Source organism: Eurosta solidaginis, chromosome 5 (genome assembly GCF_040869045.1).
Source record: "Eurosta solidaginis isolate ZX-2024a chromosome 5, ASM4086904v1, whole genome shotgun sequence".
Classification (NCBI taxonomy): Eukaryota; Metazoa; Arthropoda; class Insecta; order Diptera; family Tephritidae; genus Eurosta; species Eurosta solidaginis.
Window position 1 is genome coordinate 24767877 of NC_090323.1, and position 18547 is coordinate 24786423.

Here is an 18547-nt window from a genome sequence, read left to right on the forward strand (position 1 = left end):
AAGTTGACAAGCTAAAGAAATTTCGAAAGCAAAATGATGAAAAATGATTCAAGAGACGCCAAAGAAAAGCGCAGGATGAATGATGACGAAAAAGGCTTTGACTACACAAAAGGCAACTTCTTCTTGGTTTGGCACTTACAAATTTATCTATTTGCATATGTATGTATATTTGTATATGTTCGAAGCTTATTTATACAAACACAGTACAAATATGATGCCAAGAATTTTATGTCAGCACAATTGTGGTAAAGCCATATGGTTAGAAAAGAAATAAAACATTACCTTCAATTCAAGGCATTGGGATTGAAGCGTTGAAAATGTGGGTGGCAAGCTCCGCATATGTGGGATTGTAGAGAAACTTTTTTTGCGCTGCTGGTCTTTGGCAAGTTTTATGATAAACGGCTTTTGCATACAAATCTAGCCACATGCCATATGTAAGAATGGACGAATGAATGGAAAATCGTATACAATAGTTATTTGCATATGCATGTGTATGTGTGTGCGCTAGTGTTGGAAATGAAAATTGCAAGTTTTGCTACTTTTTGAAATTTACAAATTGTGAACATATACACACAGACGCGCGCACGCAAGTCAATACACCACCACACACTTCCGGCCTAGTTTTTGATTGTTCGAAAGTAAAAGCTAAAGCGTAGCAAAATTATTGAAGGGTTTTTACAAGGTCGAATTTAGAAATTGATGAGCTGTGTATAGCTAACCCAACATACATGCATACAAGATTTGCATGATCGATTGGCAAGCGTAGTTTAACAACAACAACAACAACATCAATATCATACTAAGTGAATGGTGAAAGAAATATGATTAATATATATGTATGGATGTATAGGGAATAGAAATTGAATGGAGTGGCAATTTTTTCGTGCTTGCTGAACTTAAATACAATGTACATACTAGAGGTTTACGCCGATCACTTTATCAGCGGCGGCGGCGTGGGCGGCGCGTCGGCGTACGCCGGTATTCTTACTTTAAAGAGGTTGTTCTTTCTATTTAAATAGGAAAGGTTTTGTTTGTATATATTTAAAGAAATCACAGTTTTGGCCATTTCGGAAAGATCCGGGGTTTTGCCTCCAAATCTCGCAGATCATTCAAACATTTTCAGGAGTAGCTCCTTGCGGAGGGATTTCCCTCGTTCACTTACTCCAGAGAGGCTTCGAACCTAACCCCGGTCTTTGGAATTGCTGCGTCCGCTGAAAAGAAATAGAGATACATAAAGTGGTCATACTTTTGTCTGTATATCTCGTGCAAAGCGTAGTTTGTGGCTCCTTGGCGGTCACGCACAAAGGCGACTTACAGTTGCTATTAATGGTCTTTTAATACTCATGACTCTAGTGGCATAGGTAGTCTCCAGTTTTGTCAGCTGTTTTTAGAGGCTACAATTCCCGATGTGCGAACAGTAACAATCCCGACCGCCAGTCGCTACCACGCCTCCTGGCTCTCACACCAAATGACAGCACAGAAGCTATAGGACTGCGATTACGGACTCATACCCTCGTCGGCGTCACTGTCTTAGAAGCTCTAGGTGTAGCTCCGAAGACTTTCTAACGGATGTTTTTGTCGCGCTATGCTGCCGAGCTATACCAGAGAAACACCTGGAAACGTTGGGAGTGCTTATTTGGCCAAGGATGCTGTCCTCGAAATCATAAGCATCTAAGTGGATGCCATTGCGTAACTCATGGGTGAAAATCGTATAAACCTCGGCGCATCTACATAGTTAAAAGTTGACATGGGCCCTGGATACAATTTCTAAAATGTAGACCAAAGTTTGCAGACGCTTGTGTTCACAACATTGATTTCAATAGTGTTCGTTACATCGAAACGATATTTTAGAATGAAAGTAGACCGATTTTAAGTTAAAAGATGTTAACTGCGGTTTTCCGGCCTTATGATATGAAAGCTCATTATGGATGTCTAGATCGACTGTCCACTACGTTAGGGTAGTAGCACACACGGTTATTAGTTCGACTATCTTGGGAAAGCTTTTGCTTCACCACTTTGAGTGTTCTAGCCGTGGACAATGCCTCACCTACGTATTTGTGAAAGGATCCGTATCGTGTAGGTGATATTTAAACTTGGTTGACAGGCTATATTCAATGTGATTTACTCCAAGAGCCTAGTTTTGGATAGGGCGGCCAACTTTAGGAAATGCCAAACCGGGAGGCTTTAATGTTGAAGGATAAAGTGTGAAAATCAAAACTAACATTTCAGACGTTTCGCAAATAAACAACAGATGTTTGAATGTAGGCCCAAATGATTTTTCAAACCCTTCTCATACGTACATATATCCTCAACTTAAGTATGAGGCAAGAATAATTTCAAAGGAGTGTTTATGCCCCTAGAACCTACTAAAGAATTTTGGTATCACTGACTTCGCTTATTCTTTCAGCCAATCGCAATATAAAACTTCTAACAAAATTGGCACCTTTTTTGGGTAATTTGTTTTTTTTACAACTTAAGGACAATTTGAAAACATATTCGCCTTGGGTCATTCTATTTCAATTCATTGTTCAGTATTAATTTTTTTTTAAATTATGCAAAGTGAGCATTTATATTTTTTATATAATTTTTCTTTTAGTGTTTTGTTTTAATAGCTTGGTGAATTGGGTGATGCAAAATCTGTGTTAATCTGCCGTTGAAAGCGCCTGTTTTTTTTTTAATTACTTTTGAACGGGTGGAAAGTTACATTTCGCAATTGGATTCTTATAACTGGAAGTAATGCGCATTCGCCGATACCCCTTTCGACTATATCCGTCAAATTTTCGGCATGAACAATAAATGGCCTAGACAGTCTTAAATGAGTAGAAAATATAGTAACGCGCCGGACGCCGCCGCCGCCGCGTAGATATTTTTGACATTCGGCGGCGGCGTGCAAAAAACGACGAAAATCGTCGGCGGCGTATATCTCTAGTACATACATATGCTAGATGCCTTATGGATATTGATAGATTAAGCACATCTGCTTAACAAACACAATTTTTCTTATGTTGATAAATGCGTTAAATGCTGCCAGCAAAGTAGTACCAGAATAACCTGAAAATATACTTGTCAGTATCTGGGCTGTTGTAGCTTTGGGTAGGCGATTTTGGCAGACTTTTTCACACGCCACCGATCCCTGTATCGCGATAACTTAGGCTATTTGGGGTACCACGGTAGATTAAGTCTCCCTCCATCGGCTTCTTCCAACTCGCTTCTAAATAGAGATGTGCGTAGAAATATATTTTTGCAAAGATCGTCTTCGCCCATTCGGATAACATAAACTAGCTAGTGAAGGTTTGGTCTTTTATTCGTTGTACTTCATTTTCATATCCTCCCTAGATATTCACTGTCGGCATCGCAGACATGACCATAAATTTTTCGTAGACCTTTTCTCATGAAAATTCCTAATGACCAACTCATTTTAGCTCGATACAATCCATGATGTCGAACAGGATGATTTGTGGCATGTAGAACGTGAAGTCCGCCACAGTATCGGATTTATATCTTTTAACAATGTGTGTATTTTTTCTTGTCCTCGTTTATTATGAGACCTACTTGGTTTGCTTCTTTTTTCTATCCAGATAAAGCATAATGTGGCGAATTTTAGCATCACTAAGCTGTTAGTAAATAAATGCACTACCACAATAAAGCAAACTAGTACTCTTGTGTATACATGAATTTAATCCATTTAGACACGTACATAAATAGCGACGAAGAATAACTCACGCACACACATGTAGTCATCAGCCGAAGTTGGTTCTAACACATACACACGCATATAGCTGGTAACCAAGCAGAAGATTCTAGAAGGTGAAACGTCTGGAAATTTGGATAAATATGAGAACAAAGCAACAGAGAGTATAAAAGCAGTGCAAGCTGATCAGTTTATTAGTTGTGAAGTATAAGTATTATTGTGAAGTAGTCTCAAAGTAGTCTAATAAGGACCATTTTACATTACTGAATATTGGAGCTATTTATTTGACAATTTAGCGATTCGAAGGTTAGCTGAAGGTTTCGGAATTTCCCAAAATTCGTTCTAATTCGTTATAATAACATACAATGCGTTTCTTAAACCAATGACATCAATATAATGAGCACACTTCAGCAAATGGATGCTCTTATAACCGATTGTGCCAGCGCGGTTTTGATCTGGTTCTGGTCCTCCTTTTTATCTTCCTCTTCAATTTTCCTTTTCTTCTTTCAATTTCTTATCTCCTATTTCTTTCCATATCTCATCATCTATTTCTTTCCATGTCTCATCCTCTATTTTTTCCCCGGAACTCCCTCCCTCCATCAACCTTACCACCTTCTTTCTATAACTCTCCAACTGTGTTCCTTCCTATTACTGTTGATTTTTCATTTCTCCCCCTCTTCCCTTTCAATTCCCCTTCCCTATATTTTCTCACCGCATATTCATCGTCTCTTCTCACCTTATGTCATCAATCTCCTCATAATGAATAATGCCTGGATACTTAATTTTGTAACTGTCTGGACGTAAGATTCCGGCACTATAGTTATTAATATAAAAATCGAAAACTGTGGAAATTTCGCCTACATTTTTAATGTGTAAATATCTTTCTCATAGTAAGCCCAAGCCTCCTCTTTATAAGTGGTATTCTATATGGCGGATATAGCATGAACGTAAAGCTAATACTAGAAGTCAAAATCGAAGCCAGTCGGCGTCTTCTCCATTTGTTAAAGAAGTCTTAACGGTTTGTTATCGACGAGGTAAAGATGAGTTACCGATTTTTCATTGAAATGTTATACATTTGCTATAGATATCATAGGTTATGAATGAGTTACTGACTTGTTCATTACGAGTAATCGGGTTTTTATTGAAAATTTATCGATTTTTTTTTTAAACTGTAGCGATTATTTATAGAAAAATTATCGATATGTTACTAGAAAGTTATCGAGAACATGCCAGTATGTTATCAAAATGTTACCAATATGTCATCAAACAATTATAAAGAAAAGTTTTCGAAAAGTTATACATTTGCTATAGTAGTATCACCAATTTATTATCAGCGTGCTATTGATTTGTTGTTGAAAAGTTAGCAATTTGTCACCGAAAACTTACCGACTTGTTATCGAAAAATAATCAACTTGTTATCAAAAAGTTGTCAGTTTGATATCAAAATACTATCGATTTTTTAGTTCTTTCTGCTCTCAGTTTGTAAGCGTCGTGTTGTTGCCGACGGCTCATCGGTTTGTTACGAGTGTGATGCCGATAAAATTTCACTATAAAATCGTTGACCGATGTGTAGCCCGGCTGATAATGACCCGATAACTCGACGATAATAATTATTTGTAGATAATAAGTTGATATTTAAAACTATAAATTGATGCTATCGGTTGCTACATTTTAAAAGCTGACGAAGTTCCTTCCAAAAAGCTCAAAATTATTTGTTGTGTTCTCTTCTTCACTTCTGAGCGAACTCTAGTTAACTTAAAACTTTGGTTTTCTCAATGTTTAGACATTGAATTTCATAAGTATTCGGTACTCATGCCTTTTTGCAATTTTCTGATCGAACTTCCCATTGCCGTAAGAAAGTGGTTCTATCTGCACACCCTGTAAAGGTATCTACATAAACAATATAAAAATTAGTTCCTATCCCTTACCTGCGTTCTTTCTTTTTCACTAAAAACAAAAACATTTTGTTTTAAATCAATATCTATATTATGTTTATAATTTTTTTGAGTAAAATATATATATGATAGCAGCTAATTATTTATGTACGTAAACTTAAATAAATATTAATTGTATTTTTTTATTAAATATGCAATTATAGATTTCTTTTTTACTTTTTTGATCTTCTTTTATTTATAACTATGTTGTTAATACCCATATATAGCGTGGCGTTTCATAGTTAACACTTTTATGAAATATATTTAATATTTTTTACTTTTGTATTTTTATAGAAAAAAATCATTTTTTAAACTCAATTCCAATATTTCACCTCAACTTACTAACAAATATCACATAAATACATAGTGTGCAATTTTAATAAATTTTTTACAAACTATAAACAAACTATATATGAATATTTTTAAGTATATGCACTTTATTGTACTACTCATATGATTATTAGCTGCCAGAATTAACGAGAAAATCCGATATGTAAGTTAAAAAAGGTGCTTCCTAATATGAGTGTGCCGCGGTTGCTCTTTCAAAAAACAAACGAAAAGCCAGAAAACTGATTTGGGACACAGGCAAACCAGTTACGAGGCTTGCTTCCCGTCTGCATCAGTAAATTCGCTGGCGCCCGAGCAGGTACGCTTACACTGCACGGTATTCATGCAAGCAAGTGGATTTGCTGCTGTGTGTTTTTGTTACGAAATATTAACTTGAAAATTAAATATTTTTGATAAGATAAACGAATTTTTGTTTAGTTGAAATTTTTTAGCTTAAGAATAAAAACAAACTCACAAATTATTTCGTACCCGTTTACGTTTTATTTCCATTATAAATAGTTGCATTTTAAATGTGCTAATAATGAAATAATTTAATGTTAATACTATAGGTATTTCTTTTCTAGGTTATAGCCAAAAATTTAATTATAACCTAGGCATATGAAATTAAGCTTAAGCTTAAATTGTTTGGACAAGAAATGACATAAATTATATCTAAAATGTTTATTAATTTGAATGAATGCTCTCTACTAATACAATAAAACTAAGCAATTTAGTTACAAGTTGTAAAACTATGTTTTATATTTTAATAAAGCAAATTTATTTTGTTAAAACTTTATAGCTAAAACTAAATATTTAACTACGCTTAAAATATAGATCTAAATATTGTTTGATATTTTGTTTCAATATGCATATTCACAAAGTGTAATTACAGATCACATTGTCATAATGTTATAAATTTATTAGCGTCATCAAATTGCCCATATTAGGGGGAGTCGCTTTGTCTTGCAAATGGTGCACGGAGTGCATGAAATGCATGGATTGCGCGGATTGTAAAGTAAAGCGATCGGTGCAATTTATAGTATGCTCAAATCTATGTATATTTTCTTGCAACGAATTGTTGGAAAATAAAATCAATCCTGCCTCAGCGATATTCCTCTCATTTCGCCAACGAAAACATTGCGCAATTCTTTTTTATATTTTTTCGTCGTATTTTGTTATTTTATGTACAAATGTCTTTACGCTTCCTACTGATGTTTGCTAAAACTTGACAATAGTCTGCTCACGTAGTCTTGCATATTTTGCCATAGGATATAAACAATCCGTGCAATCCGTGCTCCTTGCAACACAAAGCAAGTACGCCTATTATGACAATATGACGTGTTATGACATTTTGTGCATCGCTTTAAGTTAAGAAAATAAAAAAAGGTGATAATAATTGTTTCAATACTTTTAGTAACATTTATTATTAATATTTATTTTGTATATGAACTTATGATTTTTGTTGCTGCTGTGAAGATTTCTTTATGAAAATTTTTTGTAAACAAAATAAATGGGTTTCAATGAAATTAATAACAAACAAAATAAGATTTGAGATCTTGGTCTACAAAAAATAGTTGGGATATTAAAGACGACCAAAAATGAATGGTAAAAAATAGCTTAATGAATGCAAATTATGTACGCACAGCAGCAAACACGCAAATAGCACAAGTTAATTGAGGCTTTGTTAAGCAATTTGCGAAACGTTTAAGAAAATATTCGGAAATTCGAGAAAATATTACAAAAATTTCGAACTTTTTTTTTTTTTAATTACTGAATATTTTTAAGTATGCTGTTTATAGCTTTATTACAAGTGCAGATTTTCTTTCAAATAAAGAATAAGCTATGTGCCCTTTGTATGGAAGAAAATATGAAACAATCTTCAGACAAAAAATTGTCGAAAATCAATACGAGTTTTGAGAGAGCTATAACTTGTACTTTGTTGAACTAAAATTGGTTGTGTTACAAAACTTCATACCCAAAAAATAAAAAAAAAAAAATAAATTCTAAATGAGTCGTTTATTTTGAAAGTGGTTTAAGTCCATTAAAAAAAAAAAATGGAGTTAATGATAACAATAATCACAATCCTATATAATCTTTTTTTTTTATAAACAATTTAAATCTAATATCATTAAAATCGCTATGATTTAGGGGACTTGAAAATTACTTAGCTAACAAAATCCAAAAAAAAATATTTTGAAACTGGTTTAAGTAAACTGAACTGAAATTTATTATTTAATATTTATTTAAAATTTATTATTATTAATTATTATCTGGCAGGAGCAATTCATAAAAGATTAAAAACTCTAGGGGCGAGACTGTTAATTGGCTAAGGCTATGTTGGATGCGATTTATAAAAAGTGCTCGTGGATAAAGAGTTCAAAATACTTGATTTATTACCTTGTCGGGGAATACGAAGGAACTTCAAAAAAATAAAATAAAACCATTATACAAAAATGTAAATCCAATTTCAAGTATAATGATGGAGTTACTAAGGTATATACAACCTATTCACCATGAATATTTTAACAACCTCATATATAATCTAAATTAGGAGAAATAATATGGCAAAATCTTCAATATTATCCTTAATAAATAAATGAATGTAAATTAAATTGTTTAATAACTGAATTAATATTTATTCCTAAAAGCGTTTTTTTAACTGCATAAATAAAAATCTGTATCTAACTTGAAAACTTCCCTATTTATTTTAAAGCTATTACATTCATCTACATCAAAGATAAAATATTTACAATTTTCATTATTTAATTTCTTAAAAATAAGTGGACTTATTCCTTTTCACAAACAAAAAAGTCATTTTATTAATTTTGAAAGTGGTTTAAGTCCATTTTAGTTTCTGAAACACAGCTTATTTTTACAGTAAAATTTACAAAACATATTACGTTATATATTCTAGCATGTTTAAGGCCACAAAGCCATACAAAAAATTAAAACAACTTGACAATATTTTTGAACCAAATGAAACACAAACCCTTAAATATCTCAGTATAAGAAAAAATGGACTTAAACCACTTTCAAAATAAACGACTCAAATAAAAGTTGGAAATTTTTGAAATTTTTTTTCGAATATACATACATATGAATTTTTTCAAAAACGGTTTTGAGATTGGTTTGTAAAAATATAATTAAAAAATAAAAAAAAAAAAGGTTTCTTAAAAGAAAAAACTTAAATGTAGAGATTTGATCAAAATTGACACCGCTATTTTTGCGTTCGCTACTGTATATATTTTTAGCGTATATGTATTATGAATACACACATATTCTCAGCTTATTTTCGAAAAATCTACTTTAAAATTCGTATCCTAGAAAACTTAAAAGACTCCCTAAAACGTAGGAGCTGGACTTGACTCTATATTTAGAAGAGTTTCTTATCGGGGTCGCCTCTTGAAAATGATTTGACAAACGCCCCGAGTGTATTTCTGCCATGAAAAGTTTCTCTCTAGGTCCCTTCCCTAGCTACTGTGGTACAATTTTTAAGACTGGTGGAAGCGTAGACCGTTCTATCTCTTACAGTAAAGTGCCGTGATTGAGTGTGTGAAAGGCTTTTGATAGGTCTAGCATAACGAGTACAGTTCTATGGTAGGGGTCTTTATTCAGTTCGTAATTCATTTGAATGTGAATGATATTTAAAATAGGGGTTATATATTGGCTAACCGCAGATATGTGATACAATAAAGCAGCAGGAATGCTACTAGTATCGAAAATACTGGCGACAGGAGAGTTAAAGAACGACAGGGTTATACATGGTTAGCTGGTTTTCCAAGCTTTGGTAGCAGTACCACTCTTGCCATGTTGAAAACATGCGCCAAGTAATGGAGTCCCTCATTGCCAAGGTTATTTAGCAGCGATGATATCTTCAACCTCTTTGGGGGTGATGATAATAAGGAACGCATTGAGTTAATGCTTATGTGCCCGACTGCCGTCTAATTGGGTGAATAAATGACAAAGCTGCTTTTATCTCCGTGACATACAAGGGCGAAAGGATGTTCGGAGTTGTTCTGTGCCAAACTATTTAAGTCACACTGTTGAACTTATTTGAGTTAGAAATTAGCATAAGCTTAAGTTTAATTGGAACAGCGCCCCTATGTGTCATTAAATACGTTGTGTTTTAAGCAATTTCAAAATTCAAGTCAAAAGAGGAGGCTAAAAGGTTAGAGGGTACTGGAGATGCACAGAAATAACTTGAAATATGACATCCTTATCGACAAAAAATTCTGAAATGATGTGAGAAGTAAACTCAAAGTAAGGTTGAATGATAAGGGATGCTAAAGTTAGGTCAGGAGGTTTCTATCTTCAGTAGATGTTCTTCAAAAAAAAAAAAAATTCTTCAAATACTTCACTTTAAAATGGGCTTGTAAATTTTTCTTCATTCAAGCTGAGAATAACATTGGACATTAATATTTAATATGAAATTATATATGTATGTATATTTAGTATTTACCTGAATAAAAGCTGTTTCTTCTTAAATCTTTACAATTATGAACCTCTAAATCTAATATAAAATTGAAGCTAAGTTTTTGGGGACTATCTGCCTGATTCATATAGTTCAAAGTGCTTACGTGCACCTACACACCCCTAGTAGTAGTGACCTCACTATTTATGTACATATACTAAAAATTATGACAAACTAAGAAAAAAATTTAAACATAAGCATTTGTTGCCTTGATATTACAAGACATCTTATTGAAATTATCATCAATATGCGAGACAGGACGATAGGAGCGCTGCTTCAAGCGCAGCTGAATTATCCAAGCAATAAGCACTGCAATCAGTGCAACCAAAACGCCAATAATAATATAAATCATCCAATGTTTACAAGACTCTGTAATAACTTGAATTTCCGGCACTACATCATCGGGATATAACTGAAAGTTTTCAGGTGCATCATGACGTGAGGCAATAACAGCGGCCGGTGGGCAAACGGTGGCAATAGAGCGTTCGCTAGTTAAAGCGCCATGTGTTGGTGTTGGTGCAACAGTTGTGGGCGCATGAGACAACTGCTCGGCTTGAGTGAAAATTGTGGATGTGGAAAAGTTGACTGGCCCGGCTGTAGTGGCAGCTGTAGTAGTAGTGGTGCTGCTGCTGCTCACAGTTGTGCTGCTGCTGCTTGTTATTATTGCAGTCGTTGCTGTAGTGTTGTTTGCTTGCACTTCAGCTGTAGCATTAGCGCTGCTCAATTGCTTCTCAGCAACAAGTTCATCATCTTCTTCGAAAGGTATATCCGGTAGCGTGTCAATCTCATTCTCTGCACTATAATCCACAACATGTTGTGCATTATTACTTAGACTACCCTCTTGTTGTCCCTGCTCTTCAACTGTTAGATCTTCATCATCATCATCATCATCATCATCATAATGACGTGCACCAGTGCTACCATATTTATCATTAGCATACTTATTCATTCTAAGCAACTCATTTGGTATGGGTGCACAATCGGGCCAACAAATAGGACAACAACCATCCTTGAGTATTATTTGTCTTTCACGTGGACAATTTATATTGCTACAAAAGGGTAATACACATTTTTCAACACCATCTACACACTCACATTCATAGCACCCAACGCGCCAACTTTCACCATGTTCAAAGAATACATTCAACTTTTCGGGTTTACAAATTGCTTTTGTTTTATTAACGGCTTCATCACAAATTTGTATGCACATTGGTTTACCTGAAAAGCAATGACAACGTTGGCAACCCTTTAACCAATACAGCTGACTATCGCCTTCCGCTTTGCAATTTGGCGTACGCTGACATTCGTATTCACCGCAGCAGTGTCCAGGTTTATTCATTGATTCGGGTTGTAATTCGACTACCACTTCATCTTCGCCATGACAATCGGGTATATAGCAAGTTTTGCATAGACATTTTTTCGCTAAACAACACTCAGCATAGATTTCTTCATCAATTTCGGTGATGTTGTAAAGTGCGTCGGTGTCTGCGATTTCTGGTGCTGTGGTAAAATGTTGTAAATCAATGGTATTTAGTATTTCGCGCACGCTACTATCCTCGGGGCAAGTTATTTCGGACATGGGCGGACATTTGACATTGTAGCAGAGGTGCGGTAGTGTGTCGGCTGTAAAGAAAGTAGAGAATGGTAATTATTAGTAAGAGATTCTGTTAAATTCAATATAAGATAGATGTATAATAGTCTAAGTTAGCTCTATAATATAGTGTTGCCACCTATTTATATAATTCTTCAATTGAAGAAAACTTGTGGAGTCTTTTCGTGGTAATTTTGAGATCAGGTAGGGATCATTAAGTGTGAAATTTAGGGAATATTTCGAGGTTCTTTCGAGATTATTTAAAGTTTATTTGAGATCACTTCGGAGCAGTTTGGGAATTATCCTGGACATTATTTCGAGGCTCTTCAAAAATAATTTCGGGATTATTTGAGGTTCATTCTGGATCACTTCGTTGTCATTTCGAGATCAATTTGTGATCATTTTCTGATGATTATGGGAACATTTTCAGGGTTCTTTCTTGATTATATTAGGATCATGACGGAGTCATTTGTTAGTTGCTTCATGAAGAACTCGAGATTCTTTCGAGGACATTCGCGACACAATTCCGGTCCATTTCGCGCTGATTGCGCGGACTATTTCTGGATGACTTCGTGCTCAGTAGGTGTAATTTCGGGTTGTTTTTGGGGAATAATTCGAGGTTTTTCCGGGATCAATATGATTGCGAGGACTATTTTTAAGTTTTTACGGGGCCATTTCTTGATCACTTAAGGATTAATTCGGGCTCAGTAGGGGTAATTTCTCGATGACTTTATGGTAAAAAGTTCTTTCGGGTACATTTCGAAAATACGTTGGAATAAATTTAATGTCTTTAGAAAATGACCTTGAGGTCTCCATCAGAGTTCTTACGGTGCCATTTATTTTTTCATTTGAAAGACATTTAAGAATCACTTCGTGATCATGTGAGGGTCTATGTGTGGTCATTTCGTTATACTTTTGGAGACTACTCGGGGTCCTTATAGGGCCATTTCTTGATTATTTGAGGATCACTTCCTGGTCATATGGGTGCCATTTGGGTAGGACTTTGGAGAGTATTTCGAGGTGCTTTTGGGGTTGTTTCGGGGTCAATTTAGCGTAATTCCGTGATGACTTCGGGGAACATTTTGGGCCTTTGCGACGTAATTTCTTAACCATTCGAGGATCACTTTAGGGTAATTTCGGGATGATTTTGGCGACTATTTCGACGTTATTCCAGGGACATTTCGCAATCACTGCGAATTCATTTGAGGTCTAATTGTGATGACTTTGGGGTTTATTTCGACGCGCTTTCTTGTACATTTGACGGCCATTTGAGGATTACTTCGGAGTCATTTCGGGATGATTTTGGGAAATATTTCGGTGTCCTTACGGTACCACTTATTGATGATCCGGGTAATTTTGAGTAATTTCAGTAAGATTTTTAGGATTTCGTCGAGGTTCTTCGGTGATAATTTTGGGATTAATTTTTGGGTATTTTCGTGATGATAGTGGGCACTATATTTGGGTTCTTACGGAGCTATTTATTGATAATTATAAACTTCAGGGTCAACCTAGGGTAGCTTCGGCGACAAGTTGGGATCATATGGTGATGATTTAGGGGTTTAATTCAAACTGAAATGGGTACTTTTCGGAGATTTTCTGTGATAGAACGTTTTGTAAACTGCAGCCGAGATAGAGTGATGCTCCAATCCAGTCGATATGCTCTCGTGAAAAACTTCCTATATTTCGCTTTCTCAATCTTTACTCTAGTGTGCAGGCGCACTAGAATAACCAACACATAGGTACTGATTCTTATAATTGTACTGAATAAATCTCCTTGTAGGAAAAGGAAAAATTATTTATTTATGAAATATATTTAAAAGATAGAAAGAGCCAGACAATTGCAATAAGGCATTATCAAAATAGAAAGACAGAAACAGGGGACAAACAGGGGACGCAAAAGTAAAGAGAAAGGCAGAAGAAGAGATACAAATATTTTTTTAATTGAAGTAGCCAGTATCACGCGTATTTTCTATAAATTTGTCATAATCAGAGAGTTTTTCTCATAGAATCCTCCGTATAATCTGCTTCCAGCTTTTGTTTGGAAAGGTTACGCAACTCAGCTCCTTAAACAAATGTCTGACAATCGCGGTAGTTCATTAAGTATTAGCACCAACGGTATCTAAATCAAATCAAGATAAGGGGTATCATGGTATCCGATTTCCACAATTTTCGGGTAGTGTATTACCATTAAATAAGCTAACAAAATATTTCGGGCGGTTGATGGGTCGGTTACATGGTGCCGTTATTCACATACTTGAGTAGAGTTCATTTCTCTAACTCGTTTCTGTAAAAGTTTTACAATTCAAAAGTGATTTTAATATATTATGTTGATATGTAGCACGCTTATGCATATAAGGAATGTGAATTAAAGTTTAAACTATGTTGCAAGCATATTTAAAAATATGTTATGAATGAAAGCTACGAACCTCCTAATTACCTGGTTATAAATACAGACTTGGTGCAGTCTAGTCAAACATTCCCACTGTTCCATTTTCACCGCTTATTAATTACCCAATACCGCTCAATGCCATGGCTAACCAAAGGTGCACATCGAAATTTGGTTATTGGAAACAGAGCTCAAATAGAGTACACGTCAACAAATATGTATACATACCATAATATATAAACTCATAGGACATACGCAAACAGAAATAAGAGCCGTAATAAGATTTAGTACACCTGCAACTTGACTATTAACGAAAGGGGGAAAGCACATAAATCGTATGGCACTCCATACCCACCTGTGGGCAAATTGGTGGCAAGTTGTAAGTGCAAATTAACAACAACAAAACTGAGGCATAGTATATCTAGTGTTAATAGTGACAACAATGGTAGCGTGAAATATCACTGCAATAATAACAATGTAAATGCAATTCAATGGAGGCTAGAATGAAATGGTAATGAACAATGGTGACAAGGCTTCAATGACTCTAATACATTATGGAGTTCATTGCAAGAAAGGACCCTTAGAGGCACTTATGTAGAGGGATACTTTAAAATGTATAAATTTAAGGATGCGTAGGCAAAGCTGTTAAGTAAGTTTCGGTACTCCTACATGGCATAAAAACCAAGCTTAGGAGCTTTAAGTAGTCATAATATGGAAAGCAACCGAACTTGGCAGTTAAAAATACAGCGCTAAATCATAGTGTTAGGAATTTCCGGAAACTCCTCATTATTTTTACAGCTTCTGTTATCATTCGAATCTCTGAACTATTGAATAAATAACTCAAATATTCAGTATAGCAAAATGTTCTTTATTTAAACTACTTTGGTAGTAGTTCTTCATAATTAGATTACTCGGCTACTTAAGTTAAAGCGTTTAAAGTCAAACTGATTGACTATCGGTTGGACTGCGCAGCTTTTATACTCTCAATTTACCTCGTTCACCCATTTCTCCACGATCCATACTTTTCGCGAACAGCCGTCTCGAATAGTTGCTTATTCAATCCATCATTATCTTTGGCTACATACATGTATATATGCCATATGTGCATTTTAGTGCCATGTAGATGTATGTGAAGCATTCTCCATCCTGTTAGGTGCTGATTATGTGTGTGTGAAATAAGTTCTGCTCTTAGGTGATGATTACATGATGTGTGACTGTTTCTATTTCTTCTTTCGCTCTTAGCTGCTGACTACTTATATGTTTGGCTGCTTGCTTTGCTGTTGGTGTGCGTTTATTTGCTAGGAGCACAGTGATGTATCGAAATCCTAATATTAGCCACAATAATAATTTGGCGAGACTTAACTCCGGGTAAAAGAATGCCGAGTTTATTTTTCAATTCTTTGGCGTGCTGCTCTTTTCCGTTCTCCTACGAATTTTCGCACTTACATTTTATGCTCACTTCGGAAGTCACTTGATAACGCAGGAACATTTTTACTGGTAGGCTTGATGAAAATTCAAAGCTTCATAGAAAAACTACGTAGAGAGTCACATATGCGTGCAAAGCAAAGTTTCATATAAGTACAATACTAAAAGGTTCATGTATACATTATTTTCCCCTTCGCATGTCTGTCCTTATACTTCTCTTTCCTTGTCTAACTCCGTCTCCTTCGCAAACTGTAATCATGAGTTTTTTCGAATAGGTCGATCCCTGAACCAAACATTTCCAATAATATGTAAGCCTAAAAGCAAAACGTACCTTAATATTTAATTTCCCAGAGAAAAGCCACTCCAAATAATAGCCTAGGAAAAGGGAACTTAAATACCGAATTTGTCGGGAATCGAATAATAAATAATATTTGTATATATCGATTTCCATAAAAAATATTGTCCTATGAAACGTTCAAATATACCAATTATTTTTTGAGGTTTAACAAACATGCGTGCACACGCCTTGTCTCGTTGCTAGTTAACCGACGACTAATCCACTATCACCACGATGATTTTGTTCTTACCAACATAGTCAGAGTTTCAATTTTACCTTATATTTGGTTCGCTTAAGCTATCTCAGCAAGACTCTTGACAGCCAATCGGTAAAAGATAAACTTGTTGTTGGCAATTTGTATACGGGTATGTACAGCGACAATAGTTGCTTTGCCATATTTGAATGGAAATAATTTTCAATTAATAAATAATAGTTTAAAAAAACTAAAAAAACACGCTTTTATAGCAAACCGAACTAAAAAGTAGAAAATAATTTTCAATTAAAAACAGTTTATATAACAGTAGTAGAAGGTCAAACAATCGTTTATAGTTAATCACCTCAAAATAAAATTATAATAAAATTTAAATTATGAACAGAATAATTTAATTCACAGTAAAAAGCGTGGGATGCTTGATATTGAATGTAACAACCATTCTATTGGCAACTATCTGAGAGGAAAGATATGAAATGTAGTCAAACGTACCCCACGCTTTTTACTCTGAATTAAATTATTCTGTTAATATCTTAAATTTTATTATAATTTTATTTTGAGGTGATTAACTATAAACGATTGTTTGACCTTCTACTACTGTTATATAAACTATTTTTAATTGAAAATTATTTTCTATTTTTTAGTTCGGTTTGCTATAAAAGCGTGTTTTTTTAGTTTTTTTTTAAACTAATATTTATTAATTGAAAATTATTTTCTATTTTTTAGTTCGGTTTGCTATAAAGCGTGTTTTTATTAGTTTTTTTTAACTATTATTTACTTTTAATTTTTTAAATCAAGTAATTTTAAAAGTTTTAGTCGAGAGTGATGAAACCACGAAACGCCAGCGGTCCATGGATGAATCCAACCCCACGGCACAGAAAAGGGCCAAGACGCAGGGAGGCTGGATGCGGTCTTTCGCCGAAATTGCCAAGGGTCGGCAGATCATTGGCATTATAGACGAGAGCAGCGTAGATGGCAGGATTCCGAAACATCAGTGGAAGTGGATCGAGCCGCGCTGGCTACGGTGCATTCAAAGTGGTAATAAGGCCAATTGACCTTATGGCCGTTAACCTTATGTCACCACACTATCACATTAATGCATTGTCATCGAGCAAACTTATGGCCATCCAAAGTGGTAATAAGACCAATTGACCTTATGGCCGCTGACCTTATGTCACCACACCATCACATTAATGCATTGTCATCGGTCCTTGATACGTATGCAAAGTTTCAAATTAATCAAACTTCTATAAACCGGTGAAAATTAAGCTCAAATATTCCGTTACATAGATACAGGCCAAGCTAATAAAAGCGTGTTAAAAAGGGCTCCAGTATGCTCTTTCGTAGATGTGCCATGCATCCACTTCTATCATTAATAAAGGAATGCTTTTTTAGCATTATGTGCAAGGTTTCAAATCTATGGGCAATTGGGGTGGTCGTAAGTTCAATTGACCTTATGTCCGTTAACCTTATGTCACCCCACCATCACATTATTGCATTGTCGTCGAGCCTTGATAGGTGTGCAAAGTTACAATCAAACTCATGGCCATTCAAAGTGGTAATAAGGCCAATTGGCCTTATGGCCATTGACCTTATGTCACCACACCATCACATTAATGCATTGTCATCGACCCTTGATACGTGTGGAAAGTTTCAATCAAACTTATGGCCACTCAAAGTGGTAATAAGGCCAATTGACCTTATGGTCGTTGGCCTTATGTCACCATACCATCACATTAATGAATTGTCATCGAGCCTTGATATGTGTACAAAGTTTCAATCAAACTTATGGCCATTCAAAGTGGTAATAAGGCCAATTGACCTTATGGACGTTGTCCTTATGTCACCACACCAACACAATAATGCATTGTCATCGAGCCCTGATACGTGTGCAAAATTTCAATCACACTTGTGGCCATTCAAAGTGGTAATAAGGCCAATTGACCTTATGGCCGTCGATCTTATGTCACCACACCATCACATTAATGCATTGTCATCGGTCCTTGATACGTATGCAAAGCTTCAAATTAATCAGACTTCTGGAAACCGGTGAAAATTAAGCTCAAAAATTCCGTTACATACAGGCCAAGCCAATAAAAGCGTGTTAATAAAGGAATGCGTTTTTCGCATTATGTGCAAGGTTTCAAATCTATGGCCATTTGGGGTGGTCATAA

The 18547-nt window shown here is 35.1% G+C and overlaps 1 protein-coding gene across 6 annotated transcripts in view; it reads right to left on the reverse strand.

The window, feature by feature from the left end:
- Window positions 1-5664: 5664 nt before the first annotated feature.
- The window catches only part of LOC137253331 (uncharacterized), a 299686-nt gene continuing 286803 nt past the window's right edge, over window positions 5665-18547 (reverse strand). For all 6 annotated transcript variants that reach the window (XM_067790071.1, XM_067790068.1, XM_067790070.1 and 3 more), the window contains one exon: window positions 5665-12046. In XM_067790071.1, coding sequence (XP_067646172.1) covers window positions 10611-12046 — 1436 coding nt within the window. In that variant the 3' untranslated portion in view covers window positions 5665-10610. The remainder of the gene's footprint in view (window positions 12047-18547) is intronic.